A 15,114-nucleotide genomic window follows, 5' to 3' on the forward strand; every position below is an offset into this window, starting at 1 on the left:
CACGTTTTTAAAAAGTCGTTTGTGTTCATTATTGTAGTACTTTTATTCACTGTACTGTGAAGTATTCTCACCGGTGAATGACACGATGTAATAACGTTGTCTCTGGTCGTCTCGCTTCTGGTCTGTGCATGTGTTTTGGAGGAAGCGTGGCTTTGGATGGCAATTTGATGGGAGGGTAGGAAGCTTCCAATGCTAGCAGGCTAAAGTTAGCATTTCCCTGATCACCTATGGCACCTTTAACCCTTGTGTTCTGTTCGAATTCTGTGTACTCCCCTTATGGACCGGGTCAAATTGACCCTAATTGGATTCAATACAATTCCTCAAAAATCACACTATGAAAAACAACAAAGATTTAGATACAAACTGTAAACTTTTAATATCAGGATTTGTCAAACATTACAAAAACATTATGGGCTCTATCTTGCACTCGGCGCAAATGACTTTGTACACTGACGCATGTATCATTCCTATTTTGCACCCGCGCAAAGCGGACTTTTCCCTCCACAGACGCACGTCGGTTAACTAAGAAATACACTTGCGCTCCCCGGGGCGGTTCAGCGCAAAGAGGAGGCGTGTTCCGGCGCAAACTTTCCCTCATGCTATTTTGCTGTTCTATAAAACAATTGCGCCACTGACCAGAAAAAACCTAGTCTAAAGTCAGTGGCGCGTTGCGCGTTGTTCATTATGCTATTTTAAGCGCGCATGCTTGGCCATAATGTAGCGGGTGCACAACGCGCATACACTTTGATTATCTCATCAACACAGATGCAGCAGTTTTTATTTTTGCAAATCATACATTATAACAAGGAAAAATATTAACACATGAGGGAAATCATTGTGGTGTCCATGAAAATTTAGTTTTTTTTCCTCCCACGCCTGTTTAACCGACGCTGATTTGTATGGGGATGGGAGAAACCCACCCACGATAGATAGATAGATGGATAGATAGATAGATAGATAGATAGATAGATAGATAGATAGATAGATAGATAGATAGATAAGTCTGATTTGAACGTTGAATTTCTTGTTATTTCTGCATGCATTCTACTTCAGACAGTCAATAAACAGTGCCGTCTGAGGGTGTTTGCATGAGGGTTTATGCCATAGTTTACAGGTGCACGCAAAACACGCAATACAACGTCCACTTCTCTGTCTTTCACGGTCCTGACAAGAACGTCGGTCTCCTCGGCTGTGAACCGCTCCTGACGCGCGCCTGGTGAATCCGCCGTTATAATAGCAATCCGCCATGCAACATGCGCACCTGCTCTTAAAGGGAATGTGAGATGACGCTCTGATTGGTTTATTCCACGTTACGCCCAAACCACACCTATGAATAATGAAGCTACTTCAGACCAACCTCTTTTAGATTTGCGCCAGGCGCAAGAGGCATTTATCCCGCCGGGAAAATAGCAACAGCGCCGGGATCCGCCCACAAAGTCACTTGCGCTTTGCGCTTTGACACTTGCGTTTCAGATCGTGCGCTGGGTGCAAGATAGGGCCCATGATCTGAAAATATGATTTATGAAAATGTTTTTAAAACATTTTTTAAAACAATTTTGTTTTGACAAAATTGGAAAATAAACAGTATACTGATTTTTTTGCATATATTTTTTTTCCCTTTTTTTTTACATTTTATGCTTTGAACATCGTAACTGAACAGAAAAATAGCTGTATAATGAAAAATTTTCATTTTCCTAAGTTAACTTTCCCTAGTTTCCTAAGACCTATTTTCCTAGTTTCATTATTCACTCACTGGGAAGTGAGAAACCAAACATAACAAAAACATACATCAAATAAATGTTTTTTATTTATTTTTTGGCTCTGTGAATCTGCCTTTGAAAATCCTACATAAAAGTTTTGGTTAAAAGCTAGGTATTTTAGATATTTTGAATATTGAAATGAGAGGTTATTTTATTATCTGTGTCTGACACAGATTTTCATCTGTAATTTGCAAATAATTCTGAACACTGTAATTTTATCTTTTTCAAGTGTGTTTGGTTAGGGTTAGAGCACTTTTAGATGCACTTGCACGTTAGAACTGGAGTTGAAGTGCCCTGACATACAGAAAATAAATGTTTTTATTTTGTGTCTGTACAGTTGCTTTTGAATGGCTGCCTATGAGGGTCAAATTGACCCGCGAACATCACGAACGTAACAGTAATTTTGTTTGTATATGTCAAAACACATCAGCATGTTGAAACTTTGCATGCATGTTCATCATGATAAATGAGAAAAAGTCACAAAATATCAAAAAAACAAAAAAAACAAAGGTTAACCAGTATTTCCAACAACTTGAAAATCGAAACGGGTCAAATTGACCCGCAACATAACACAAGGGTTAAGGAATGTAGGAACTGGATTGTTCATAATAACCCTAACCCAGGAAAAAAAAATATAGAGAATGTATTTTTTCACTCAACTCCTTTACTAAACACCAGTAATACATAAAGACTTCACGCTGTTGTTGGATGGATCAAATTAAAATAGCATGCTTTTTAATGTATCTGACAAAGTTGACACAAATAAAGTTATAGAGTGAATAAATGTACATTTTTAATACCTGTTCCCTTACATGGTTAATTAACTGAGACCTTTGTCAACAAATATATCAGTTTATAATAATGTAATATTAAATAGTAACTAACTTCTAAATCACGTTTTGTCCCTAATCTCAAAAATAAGTGATGTACAGGTCCTTCTAAAAAAATTAGCATATTGTGATAAAGTTCATTATTTTCCATAATGTAATGATAAAAATTAAACTTTCATATATTTTAGATTCATTGCACACCAACTGAAATATTTCAGGTCTTTTATTGTTTTAATACTAATGATTTTGGCATACAGCTCATGAAAACCCAAAATTCCTATCTAAAAAAATTAGCATATTTCATCCGACCAATAAAAGAAGTGTTTTTAATAAAATAAAAATAAAAGTCAACCTTCAAATAATTATGTTCAGTTATGCACTCAATACTTTGTCGGGAATCCTTTTGCAGAAATGACTGCTTCAATGCGGCGTGGCATGGAGGCAATCAGCCTGTGGCACTGCTGAGGTGTTCTGGAGGCCCAGGATGCTTCGATAGCGGCCTTAAGCTCATCCAGAGTGTTGGGTCTTGCGTCTCTCAACTTTCTCTTCACAATATCCCACAGATTCTCTATGGGGTTCAGGTCAGGGGAGTTGGCAGGCCAATTGAGCACAGTAATACCATGGTCAGTAAACCATTTACCAGTGGTTTTGGCACTGTGAGCAGGTGTCAGGTCGTGCTGAAAAATGAAATCTTCATCTCCATAAAGTTTTTCAGCAGATGGAAGCATGAAGTGCTCCAAAATCTCCTGATAGCTAGCTGCATTGACCCTGCCCTTGATAAAACACAGTGCACCAACACCAGCAGCTGACATGGCACCCCAGACCATCATTGACTGTGGGTACTTGACAGTGGACTTCAGGCATTTTGGCATTTCCTTCTCCCCAGTCTTCCTCCAGACTCTGGCACCTTGATTTCCGAATGACATGCAAAACTGAGCAACAGTCCAGTGCTGTTTCTCTGTAGCCCAGGTCAGGCGCTTCTGCCGCTGTTTCTGGTTCAAAAGTGGCTTGACCTGGGGAATGCGGCACCTGTAGCCCATTTCCTGCACACGCCTGTGCACGGTGGCTCTGGATGTTTCTACTCCAGACTCAGTCCACTGCTTCCGCAGGTCCCCCAAGCTCTGGAATTGGTCCTTCTCCACAATCTTCCTCAGGGTCCGGTCACCTCTTCTCGTTGTGCAGCGTTTTTTGCCACACTTTTTCCTTCCCACAGACTTCCCACTGAGGTGCCTTGATACAGCACTCTGGGAACAGCCTATTTGTTCAGAAATTTCTTTCTGTCTTACCCTCTTGCTTGAGGGTGTCAATGATGGCCTTCTGGACAGCAGTCAGGTCGGCAGTCTTACCCATGATTGCGGTTTTGAGTAATGAAACAGGGTGGGAGTTTTTAAAAGGCTCAGGAATCTTTTGCAGGTGTTTAGAGTTAATTAGTTGATTCAGATGATTAGGTTAATAGCTCGTTTAGAGACCCTTTTCATGATATGCTAATTTTTTTAGATAGGAATTTTGGGTTTTCATGAGCTGTATGCCAAAATCATCAGTATTAAAACAATAAAAGACCTGAAATATTTCAGTTGGTGTGCAATGAATCTAAAATATATGAAAGTTTAATTTTTATCATTACATTATGGAAAATAATGAACTTTATCACAATATGATAATTTTTTGAGAAGGACCTGTATATATATTTCAGTTATATTACTACTTGCTATACTTGATCAAAACCTCCTTAGTGTCTTCTTTTTAAAGAAACCATGGCTAGGACTGTAGTCTAAAGCATTCATAAATCATACTTTTTAAAGGTACCTCATTAATTGTAATCATTTAAGTTTAAGAGTCTAGTTTTGTCACAGTCTTCGTCTGCACCTGTCTGTCTTAGTCATCTTCACTACACTACCCAGAATCCTCCTTGTCTCCACACCTGTACTCACTCCCTCATTATCCACCTGTCCCTCGTCATCATCATCTGTGTCACCTGTCTTCACCTCGTTAGTGTTCATTTGTCTCTGTATTTAGTTTGCTTCTGTTCATTCAGTCTTTGTCGGTCGTCGTCTATGTATAGTGGTATTAGTATGAGTTTTGTTTGCCTGCCTGTACCTGTTTTGAGTTTGTTATCAGTAAATGTTTAAATTGGAGCCTTCTTGCCTCAGACTCTTCTTCAACCCGCACCACAACCCTGACAGAACGACCGACCAAACAAAAGATGGACTCGGCGGGTCATACCCTAACAGACTACCTCATCAGGATCCTGTTTGAGAGAGGTCTCCGCATCACCATCACCCCAGTGATGCCTCCAACCATCTTCGCCACGCAGTCCATTTTCACCCCGGATCCAGCAGAGCCCGCTGATCCTGCGCCAGAGCCCGCTGATCCTGCGCCAGAGCCCGCTGATCCTGCGCCAGAGCCCGCTGATCCTGCGCCAGAGCCCGCTGATCCTGCGCCAGAGCCCGCTGATCCTGCGCCAGAGCCCGCTGATCCTGCGCCAGAGACGATTCACGTCCAGCCTGCCCAGCCAGTGACGATTCACGTCCAGCCTGCCCAGCCTGAGATGATTCATGTCATGCCTGCCCAGCCTGAGACAGATCCGTCCTGCATCAAGCCTTCGCCGCTGGTCCCGTCCAGCCCAGAGCTTCCTTCGCCGCTGGTCCCGTCCAGCCCTGAGCTTCCTTCGCCGCTGGTCCCGTCCAGCCCTGAGCTTCCTTCGCCGCTGGTCCCGTCCAGCCCTGAGCTTCTTTCGCCGCTGGTCCCGTCCAGCCCTGAGCTTCCTTCGCCGCTGGTTCCGTCCAGCCCAGAGACCCCTTCGCCGCTGGTTCCGTCCAGTCCAGAGACCCCTTCACCGCTGGTTCCGTCCAGCCCAGAGACCCCTTCACCGCTGGTTCCGTCCAGCCCAGAGACCCCTTCACCGCTGGTTCCGTCCAGCCCAGAGACCCCTTCACCGCTGGTTCCGTCCAGCCCAGAGACCCCTTCACCGCTGGTTCCGTCAAGCCCAGAGACTAGTAATGACTCTGTCACTCTCCCCATTCAATTTTTGGGGGGGGGCCATAGGGCTCCGCCATGGCCGCCCGAAGGGCCTCCATCGCCATGGCCACCCGAAGGGTCCGCACCGCCATGGCCACCCGAAGGGTCCGCACCGCCATGGCCGCCCGAAGGGCCTCCATCGCCATGGCCGCCCGAAGGGTCCGCACCGCCATGGCCGCCCGAAGGGTCCGCACCGCCATGGCCGCCCGAAGGGTCTCCACCGCCCTGGCCACGCCCATGTCCTGCTCCGCCCTGGCCACGTCCTGCTCCGCCCTGGTCGCCTTCACTTCCTGCTCCGCCCTGGCCGCCTGCACTTCCTGATCCGCCCTGGAGGCTTCCCGTCCCAGTTTGGCCACGCCCTGGCCAGCCTTCAGGGCGCCCGCCCCCCCACCCCATTGATGTTCTACGGCGCGAGGTCGCGCCTTGTTGAAGGGGGGCGTTCTGTCACAGTCTTCGTCTGCACCTGTCTGTCTTAGTCATCTTCACTACACTACCCAGAATCCTCCTTGTCTCCACACCTGTACTCACTCCCTCATTATCCACCTGTCCCTCGTCATCATCATCTGTGTCACCTGTCTTCACCTCGTTAGTGTTCATTTGTCTCTGTATTTAGTTTGCTTCTGTTCATTCAGTCTTTGTCGGTCGTCGTCTATGTATAGTGGTATTAGTATGAGTTTTGTTTGCCTGCCTGTACCTGTTTTGAGTTTGTTATCAGTAAATGTTTAAATTGGAGCCTTCTTGCCTCAGACTCTTCTTCAACCCGCACCACAACCCTGACAAGTTTATTGCACTTTTTTGTCGATTTGTATTTTGTTTAATTCGTGTTTGATTCTTTTTAACCAGATATCACAATTTATTTACTTCATACTTAACATTGAGCCCTATTCATATTATAAGCAGGGCCTAAAACTAACTTTTTGCCACACCTGCCAATGGCCGGTGACTCAAGAAAATTTACAGGGCAAAACTTTTTTTTTTTTTTACTTGCCATGACACAATTTTGAGAGTAGTGAAAATTCAAAATTCTCTATTGCAATTTTGATTTCCCAGCTAAAACTACTAGCTTTACTAATATAAATTTAATAGCCTACATTTTTAAAGTAAACAGCCAGTAATAAAATAAAACCAAACAATCAAATTACAAGCAAAAGCACCAATAAATACAATACAACAAAGATACAAATGAAATAAACAGTCCTCTTCAGTTATTCAATTTAATAAAGTTGGCTAATCAAATAAATAATACTGCATAGTATTCATATTCTTTTTTTAGTTCAAGACTAGTGTTTTTTTTTCTTTTTCTTTCTTTGTCCTTTGTTGTTTGGTTAAAAGAGAACTCCGGCGCAAAATGAACCTTTGGTCTAATTACACATTTTTACCTAGTCAACAGTTATCTGAGATTTGTTTTCATGATTATCGAATGTAAATAGTTTTTATCTCTAAAAACAGCTTAGCCTATAAAGCTAGTATAACGCTAGTATATTGGGCATAGAGTAATGACAAATAAAAATCGCTTGTTAATACCACTAACAAGGCTCAAAATAGCCCCACACTAACACGGTAGCATAATGAGGGTCCCTACCTTCAAACCGAAGCATTGAGAACTTTGTCAGTGTCCAGACAGTTTAATAAGAAGATATTTTATATAGGAGTACTGATGTTGGCTGGGTGCTGGTAGGTGGATGAGTAGTGATGGTGGCTGGGTGGTAGGTGGCGGATTAGTGATGTTGGCTGGGTGCTGGTAGGTGGAGGAGTAGTGATGGTGGCTGGGTGGTAGGTGGCGGAGTAGTGATGTTGGCTGGGTGCTGGTAGGTGGAGGAGTAGTGATGGTGGCTGGATGCTGGTAGGTGGAGGAGTAGTGATGTTGGATGGGTGCTGGTAGGTGGATGAGTAGTGATGTTGGTCGGGTGGTGGTAGGTGGATGAGCAGTGATGTTGGTCGGGTGCTGGTGGGTGGATGAGCAGTGATGTTGGTTGGGTGCTGGTAGGTGGATGAGCAGTGATGTTGGTTGGGTGCTGGTAGGTGGAGGAGTAGTGATGGTGGTTGGGTGCTGGTAGGTGGAGGAGTAGTGATGGTGGTTGGGTGCTGGTAGGTGGATGAGTAGTGATGTTGGTCGGGTGCTGGTAGGTGGATGAGCAGTGATGTTGTTTGGGTGCTGGTAGGTGGAGGAGTAGTGATGGTGGTTAGGGTTAGAATTAAAATATTTAAAAATTTAAAAATTATTAATGGAAAACAGCACCATTGTGCTAAATTTGGAGCAATTTTTTTTTTTGAAAGTGAACTAATCCTTTAACAATAAGAGTTTGGGCAAATGGTGACTACATGATTATGCTGAAATGAAAACACACAGTGAAGGGAATTAACACTTGCTGTGAATTTGGAGCTGTCAACTCTCTCATAACCAGGAGGGTATATGCAAAAACTCTTTAAAACTAGGTGGTATGCCTGCATATAGCCATATACATTACTACCTATGCAGGACAATCTCTGTTCCATTTGGGTTTTAATACGGAACGCTACTTTTGTTTCCTAGATATGGGAAGATTATGTATTATATGGAACGGTTGGCAACCCTAACCACTGGTCGAGATGTGTCTTTTACTTTGTACATTTAAACTAGGGTTAACATGTATTTGTCTTTTTTCACCTTAGACCTGATGGCGCTGAAAGAGGAGAGAAGAATGAAATGGAAGAGAAGCCTCATGATTTAATAACTGAAGAAAAATGTTTTTGCTCACAGACTCAAAAGACTTCCACTAAAAAGAGCTCGGAAAACAGGATCTAGAAGTTTCACCTGCTTTCAGTGTGGAAAATGTTTCAGTCAACATGCAAACCTCGATACCCATTTAACCTCCTGAGACCCGAGAGTTTTCCTGGTGTGCATTTTATAAATGTTCTTGCTATTTGGGATAAGTAGGACCTAATAAGTATAATAACTAAAATTTGTTTTTGTACAGGAAGTAGTTTTTGCATAAAAGAATGTCCTCATGCGAGGACAGTGGGTCCATCATAACTTTATGAAATATTATTTGCTGTTGGGGCCAGAAGGTCCTAATTAGTCAAAATTCAAAATTTCAGCTTAATACAATAAGTAGTTCTCTCAAAAATGAATGTCCTATTACGAGTACAGTGGGTCTATCTTACTGTATGACACAAATAGACTCCATTGGTAAAAAAGTTCATTTGACACATTTTCACAGTTTATTTGAAAATGTTAAACATCAGAGTGTATAGCCTACATAGAAAGTAAACAGCCTGAAACATGGCTAATAAAAAAGCTGCAAACTGTAACAGTAACAGTCCAAAAACAGTTAGTTTTTGACCGATAGTTCACTTGCTTTGGTCCGGACCAAATAATTTATTTATTTATTCATTTTTGGTACGGTTCGCTTTCACACTGCTCTTTTTGCAAGTGAACCAAAATTTGTAAACAAAACCACACGTGTGCTAAGGTCATCCATTCATTGGACAAGGATTGTCAAGTAGGGAAATCAGTAGGGGTGTAACGATACACAAAATTGACGGTTTGGTTTTCCCACGGTTTTGACGTCTCGGTTCGGTTCGGTTTAGAAAGCTAAAATTGCTTTTTTTTTTCTTTCTTTTTTTAAACAGTGAATTAATTTAAAGACAAAGATAATTTTTTCGTTAAACCAATTACAATTAAACGTTTCACAAGGATTAAAAAAAAATCTGCTAATTACTATAACATTAAAGGTTGTAGCCTAGAGTTTTAACCTAAAATCAGATGCTATTTATTTTTTAGATATAATAATCAACACACAACACATTGTATGAAAACATGTAAACTGAACATAAGGCAGTTTTTGCATTAACTTGTGTTTTTACTCTAATTTGTTATTGAAATATAATACTTTACACAGTTGTCATTTTCATGAAAGATATTTTAAACATACATTAAATAATCAAGATATCATTAACAGGTTAAGTAAAATATAATATATAGGCTAACATGGTGCATTTATTTAGTGCAAGAGTTCATTTATAGGAACCAAAGTTGTGGACACTGAATCACTTGCCTGTTGAGGTAAATATAATGCTAGTGACAAGCTATGCTGTTTTATTGACGTCTTTCCGCTGCTGAAACACTGATTGAGCGATTACACGAATTATGATGCCTTTCAGTAAGTATACTGCATCTTTCAACATACCTTCAGGTGTCCATTCTGTAACTGAGGAAGAGATGATCGCGTTTACCCGCGCTGCCGCTTGAAATGAGGAGCTTAGTAGGCATACAGCGATCTGTCACGCCACATCAAAGAGCGCCAAAACGCCATTTATTGTTTGAATTTCGTGATCAAATAGACAGAATTTGAAAGATTACACCTTGCTTATTATCGAAAGTAACAAAACACGGAGCTTGTTATTTGGTGTTAATGGTGGTTAGGCTACAAAACTGAATTTGTTGTGTACTGTACACAAGACATGAGGTCCATTGAGCCGGGCTGGGCGGGGCCGGGATTAGCAGGGGGCGGGGCGTGTTCGGTTTGCAATGAGAGTATCGCGATTCGAATCGTGTGTTCTGTATCGCGGTTTTTCGGTTCGGTTCGAATATCGTTACACCCCTAGAAATCAGGAAGTGCAAAAAAGGCTCAGCATGGAGATATTTCGTACTGCAATATTTGGTATTTGATTAATTTTGTGTTATTCTGTACAAACGTAATATGAAGAAACTGCGCAGAAGACGGATAGGGTATAAAGTTTTCATTCATAGAGAGGGGCTATGTTCACACATTCAAATAATGAGATTCTTATTGTATATACTGCTAACAAGTGCTGTCAATGTTAACGCTTGCGATTAAGTTTGTCCAGTTTAACGCAGCATCATCCTTGTATTGTAACTATCGTTACATTATATCAGGGATTCCCAAAGTGTGGTACGCACACCCCCAGGGGTACGCGAGCTGCCACCAGGGGGTGCGCGAGAGGAAAAATGTAATGGCGGTCTGTTTTTTTAAGTAAGATTTTTCCATTCAATAAAAAAAAAAATCATGAACAGTAAACATTTCCTTTGTAATCGCTTTTATTTTAAATAAAAAAAAACTATAATTTATTAGTTTTTGATAAAAACGTAGAAGAAGACAGCTGATGTCTTCTTCTACGCACTTCTCTTCTTTTATGCACTGACTGCCGCTATATGCGCGCCAAATCGTTTCATTCATTCCATACAAATACTATATATATTATAAATATGCTTAACTGGCTGAAATCAGGGAAACTGTCAAGTGGGACTTCTTGTGATAAAGTTGTTAGTCACGAAGGGGGAGAGGGACCAAGAGAGAGTGAGGATTTGGAGGCAACAGAGACGGAGAGAATAGAGAAAGAAAATGAGCGGGAGTCCGAAGATGCGCCGGCGGAAACCGAAGAGGAGGGAAGGAGATGGCAAAAAAGAGGTGATGAGAGTGAACACCAGACGGGTAAAAAAAGAAGGAAATATGATGACAATTATCTGGGTCTGGGCTTCACTTGGATCGGCGATACAGATTGCCCGAAACCTCAGTGCGTGTTGTGCAGTGAAGTTTTAGCAAACAGCTGTCTGAAGCCGTCTTATCTCTGTCGTCACCTGCACACGAAACATGGCAATTTAAGTCAAAAGCCCCTTTTATTTTTTAAAGCAAAGTTGGAGGAGTTGCAGAAAAGCCAAAAAAAAATGCAGTTTCATTCATGCGTTGGGTCTACGAAAGACGCATTACGGGCTTCATATCTGCTCAGTTACAGAGTAGGGAGAAAGGGGCTGCCGCACACAATCGCCGAAGACGTGTGTTTGCCAGCGGCCAAAGAGATGGTGGAGTGTATGATTGGAGAGAAAGAGGCAAAAAAGTTGGACATGATTCCTGTGTCCAATAACACTGTGTCGCGCCGCATTGATGCCATGGCTGAAGACATCCTGGCTACACTAGTCAGCCGTGTGAAGAAAAGTGAGTTTTACTCTCTGCAAGTAGACGAGTCTACAGATGTTGCAAATCTGGCCAATCTTCTTCTGTATGTCCGTTACCATTTTGAAGGAACAGTACAAGAAGATTTTTTGTTCTGTCGGCCCCTTGCTACCCGAACAACAGGGCAGGAAATCAGCTGGTTACACTGCAGTATTCACAGAGAGGCCCTCGCAGCCAAAAACATGCCAGCTGATCTACTTGCAGTGCTGAACGACGCAGTCAAACTGGTGAACTTCATTAAAGCTCGTCCGCTAAATTCACGAATATTCACACTGTTATGTAATGAGATGGGCAGTGAACACAAATCACTGCTGCTGCACACAGAGGTGCGTTGGCTGTCCCGCGGCAAAGTGCTGACAAGGCTCTTTGAACTCCGGCACGAATTGCAGCAGTTTTTTGAGGAGAATCCGTTTCATTTGGCCTCCAGTATGCATGACGAAGATTTTCTGAAAAGGCTCGCCTATCTAGCGGACATCTTCTCAGCTCTGAATGAACTCAATCTAAGTCTGCAGGGAGTCAGTGTAACTGTGTTCAACACACAAGACAGGATTGAGGCCATGATAAAGAAGCTACGGTTCTGGGCGAGTTGTGTGAGTGGGAACACACACCCGTGTTTCCCTACGCTTCACGAGTTCTTAGGGGAAAATGACATGGACCTGGGTGAGCATGTAAAAAGTCTCATAATTGAACACCTCAACCAACTCGCCGAGCAGCTACGGAAACACTTCCCACCTATGGACACATTTCGCGCTTGGATTCGCAATCCATTTGAAGTTTCCCTGCCCGTCCCACAGCTGTCATTTCACGAGCAGGAGCAGCTGATCGAGCTGTCATCTGATGGAGCACTGCAGTTACAGTTCAAACGAAAGCCACTTGTGGATTTTTGGACCGAGTCACTGAAATCATACACAGTCTTGGCAAAGCAAGCCTTGAGAGTTTTGATGCCCTTTGCCACAACTTATCTCTGCGAGGCTGGTTTCTCTGCTATGGCAGCAGTTAAAACTAAACATCGGCAAAGACTGGATGCTGTTGAGAAGGAATTGAGGCTTAAACTGTCTTCCATTGCGCCAAACTTCGGAGAGCTTTGTGCCAAGATGCAAGCCCACCCGTCGCATTAATATGGGTAAGTAATTTGATATTATTGCTACACATGTATATAAGGCCTACTGGGAATAATACTAACACATCCTCCTCCCCGTCTAACTCCTCCCTCTCTCTCTCTCCCTCTCTCTCTCTCTCTCTCTCTCTGCAGGCTGACTTTTGCGCTGCACTTGAAAAGTTCCAGATGGATCCTCTTTTAATTTATTTTATGTTTGAGCCTATACTCTTTGTTAATTATGTTGTGGATCGTGTGTAGGCTAATTTTATTGTCGCACTTGGAAAGTTTCAGATTGATCCTCGTTTTTTATTTATTTTATCTATTTCGGAGCCTATTCTCTTTAATGTTGTGGAGCGTTTGTAACTTCATTGCAATTTAATTCTACTGTCTTTCTAATTTCTATAACCGTTGTGTTATGATGATGATGATGCTAGCTCCACGGTCATTTAATAGGCCTAGCCTGCTGCAATGTTTCTTTTATGCGGCTGAAAATAACCGTGCTTTCTGTTACTGAGCCTGTGTCTGTCACTCGTCCTCTTAAAGTTCACTTTAAAGAGGACGAGTGACAGACACAGGCTCAGTAACAGAAAGCACGGTTATTTTCAGCCGCATAAAAGAAACATTGTGTGCGTAGCTTTGTTGCATTATATTGAAACTTTTATTTTAAATATTTTTATGATTGTATTATTGTAGGCTACTTATGATATTATATAATTATACTATTCATGACTATTTTATTCGCTGTATACTATTTGTTTATTTTATTGACTAAACTATTTACTATTACTTCTCACTTTCTCACTTTGTTGATGTTGTTATTGTCATGCGTGTTCTGGTTATTTGCGCATGATTAAACATGAGTCTTTATATGGCGATAAAACAAAGCTTTGTTGCGTGTTTTTATTTAAGTGGGGATTGGGGGTGCGCCAACCCGGTTGGGAAATAGAAGGGGGTGCGCAGGAAAAAAAGTTTGGGAACCGCTGCATTATATGAACTGCAAAAGCTTTTTTTGCATCTATGCAAAGACTAAAGAGAACGCTCTGTATGTGAATGTCCTGATGCACACACTCATTCATTCATTCCATTCCAATGATGCACACACGACGCGCAGAAAGACGCGCAACAGTATCGTGTGGCCAGACAGCGCGCCGGAATGGAATTCTCTTTGGCACTTGAACAACAATAACACAAACCATTATGCCAAAATCTCCGACTACGGAAGCCTGTTAACTCAAAGGCGCAGTGCTTTCTTGCAATTGGGTCGGTTTATGTTCACACCGTAAACGAACCGTACCAGAGTTCGTTTGGAACCGTAACGAGACCACCTCTTCAGCTGGGTCTCGGTTCGGTTGTTTGGTCCGCACCAGAGTTCGATTGCTGTATTCACACCTGCCCAAAAGGTCCGCACCAAAGGGGGAAACGAACTTGAGTTCGATTCAACCGAACCAAACAAGGCAGGTGTGAATACACCCTTAAATTCAGCAGAGCAGCCTTTGAACTGTGGCTTTTTTTCTAACTAGCTCCCTCTATCTTTCCAGCCTGTCTGGAATAGCCCCTATAGGCCGGTGTGAAATGCTGCAAAGCCGTTCCAGTCACTTTGCAAGCACAGATACACATTGCATGTCATGCATCGCAGATGGGATTTCCCAGTGCAGCCTTGTGCTCTGCAACGTATGGGGTTTTTCAAGGCCACCATCTCCGGGAGATGAGCAGCACTGGAACGGACTGAGATATGGGGGATTGGAGTGACCCGAGATTTTTTGCCTGGTGGTGGAAGGTGTCCGTTCTCATTCTCCTCTTCTGCGACATGAGCACCTTCATGAAGAACATCACACTTGCTGAGGAATACCTGAGCCACTACCATGCGAAACTCAAGAAACTTTGATAGATTTCCTTGTGGTGCCATTTTCCTGGTTATCTCTGCGATACAGCAGCCAGCTGTTGACAAGGGCAAGATCTGTGAAGTGCATCAGCATGCGAATTGTCCACCTTTTCGTCCGCACAGACATTCGGTAGTAGCTCATCATCCTGTCTGACATGTCAACACCTCCCATCTTTGAGTTGTACTCGCGCACAATGCTTGATCGTGTCACGGTCACATACTTTTTTCCCTTCTTGGACCACCGCTGGCAAGTATCTTCTGGCTTCTGGCTTCACAACTGGCTTGTTGTCGTACCACTTGACCACGCATAGTTTCCCATCTGCCCTGGTTACTGTAGAGACGGCACCTCTCCCTTGGTGTTTCAGGGTTTTGTCATCGGGTAACTTGTTCATTGCTTGTTTGACTCGGCCCTTCATCACTGTACCAGTAAGATAAATATCATCCTTCAGCATGTGATCAACTACTTGTATGGTAGTAAAGAAGCGATCACAACACACTTGTGTGCCAGCAGTGAGGGTTTCAGAAAGACGTTTGATGACTAGTGTTCCTTGACCCAATCCATCTGAGTCCT

General features: G+C 42.7%; 1 protein-coding gene across 1 annotated transcript; it reads left to right on the plus strand.

Annotated features, from left to right (window-relative positions):
- Positions 1-10,488: 10,488 nt before the first annotated feature.
- Positions 10,489-12,680, plus strand: LOC130071657 (zinc finger BED domain-containing protein 5-like). The gene has a single exon (XM_056236519.1). The coding sequence runs from the start codon at positions 10,764-10,766 to the stop codon at positions 12,678-12,680; it is 1,917 nt and encodes a 638-aa protein (XP_056092494.1). The 5' UTR covers positions 10,489-10,763.
- The last annotated feature ends 2,434 nt before the right edge of the window (positions 12,681-15,114 follow it).

The sequence above is a fragment of the Rhinichthys klamathensis genome, unplaced genomic scaffold (assembly GCF_029890125.1).
Source record: "Rhinichthys klamathensis goyatoka isolate OS25496 unplaced genomic scaffold, OSU_Roscu_1.1 h1tg000452l_1, whole genome shotgun sequence".
Taxonomy (NCBI): domain Eukaryota; kingdom Metazoa; phylum Chordata; class Actinopteri; order Cypriniformes; family Leuciscidae; genus Rhinichthys; species Rhinichthys klamathensis.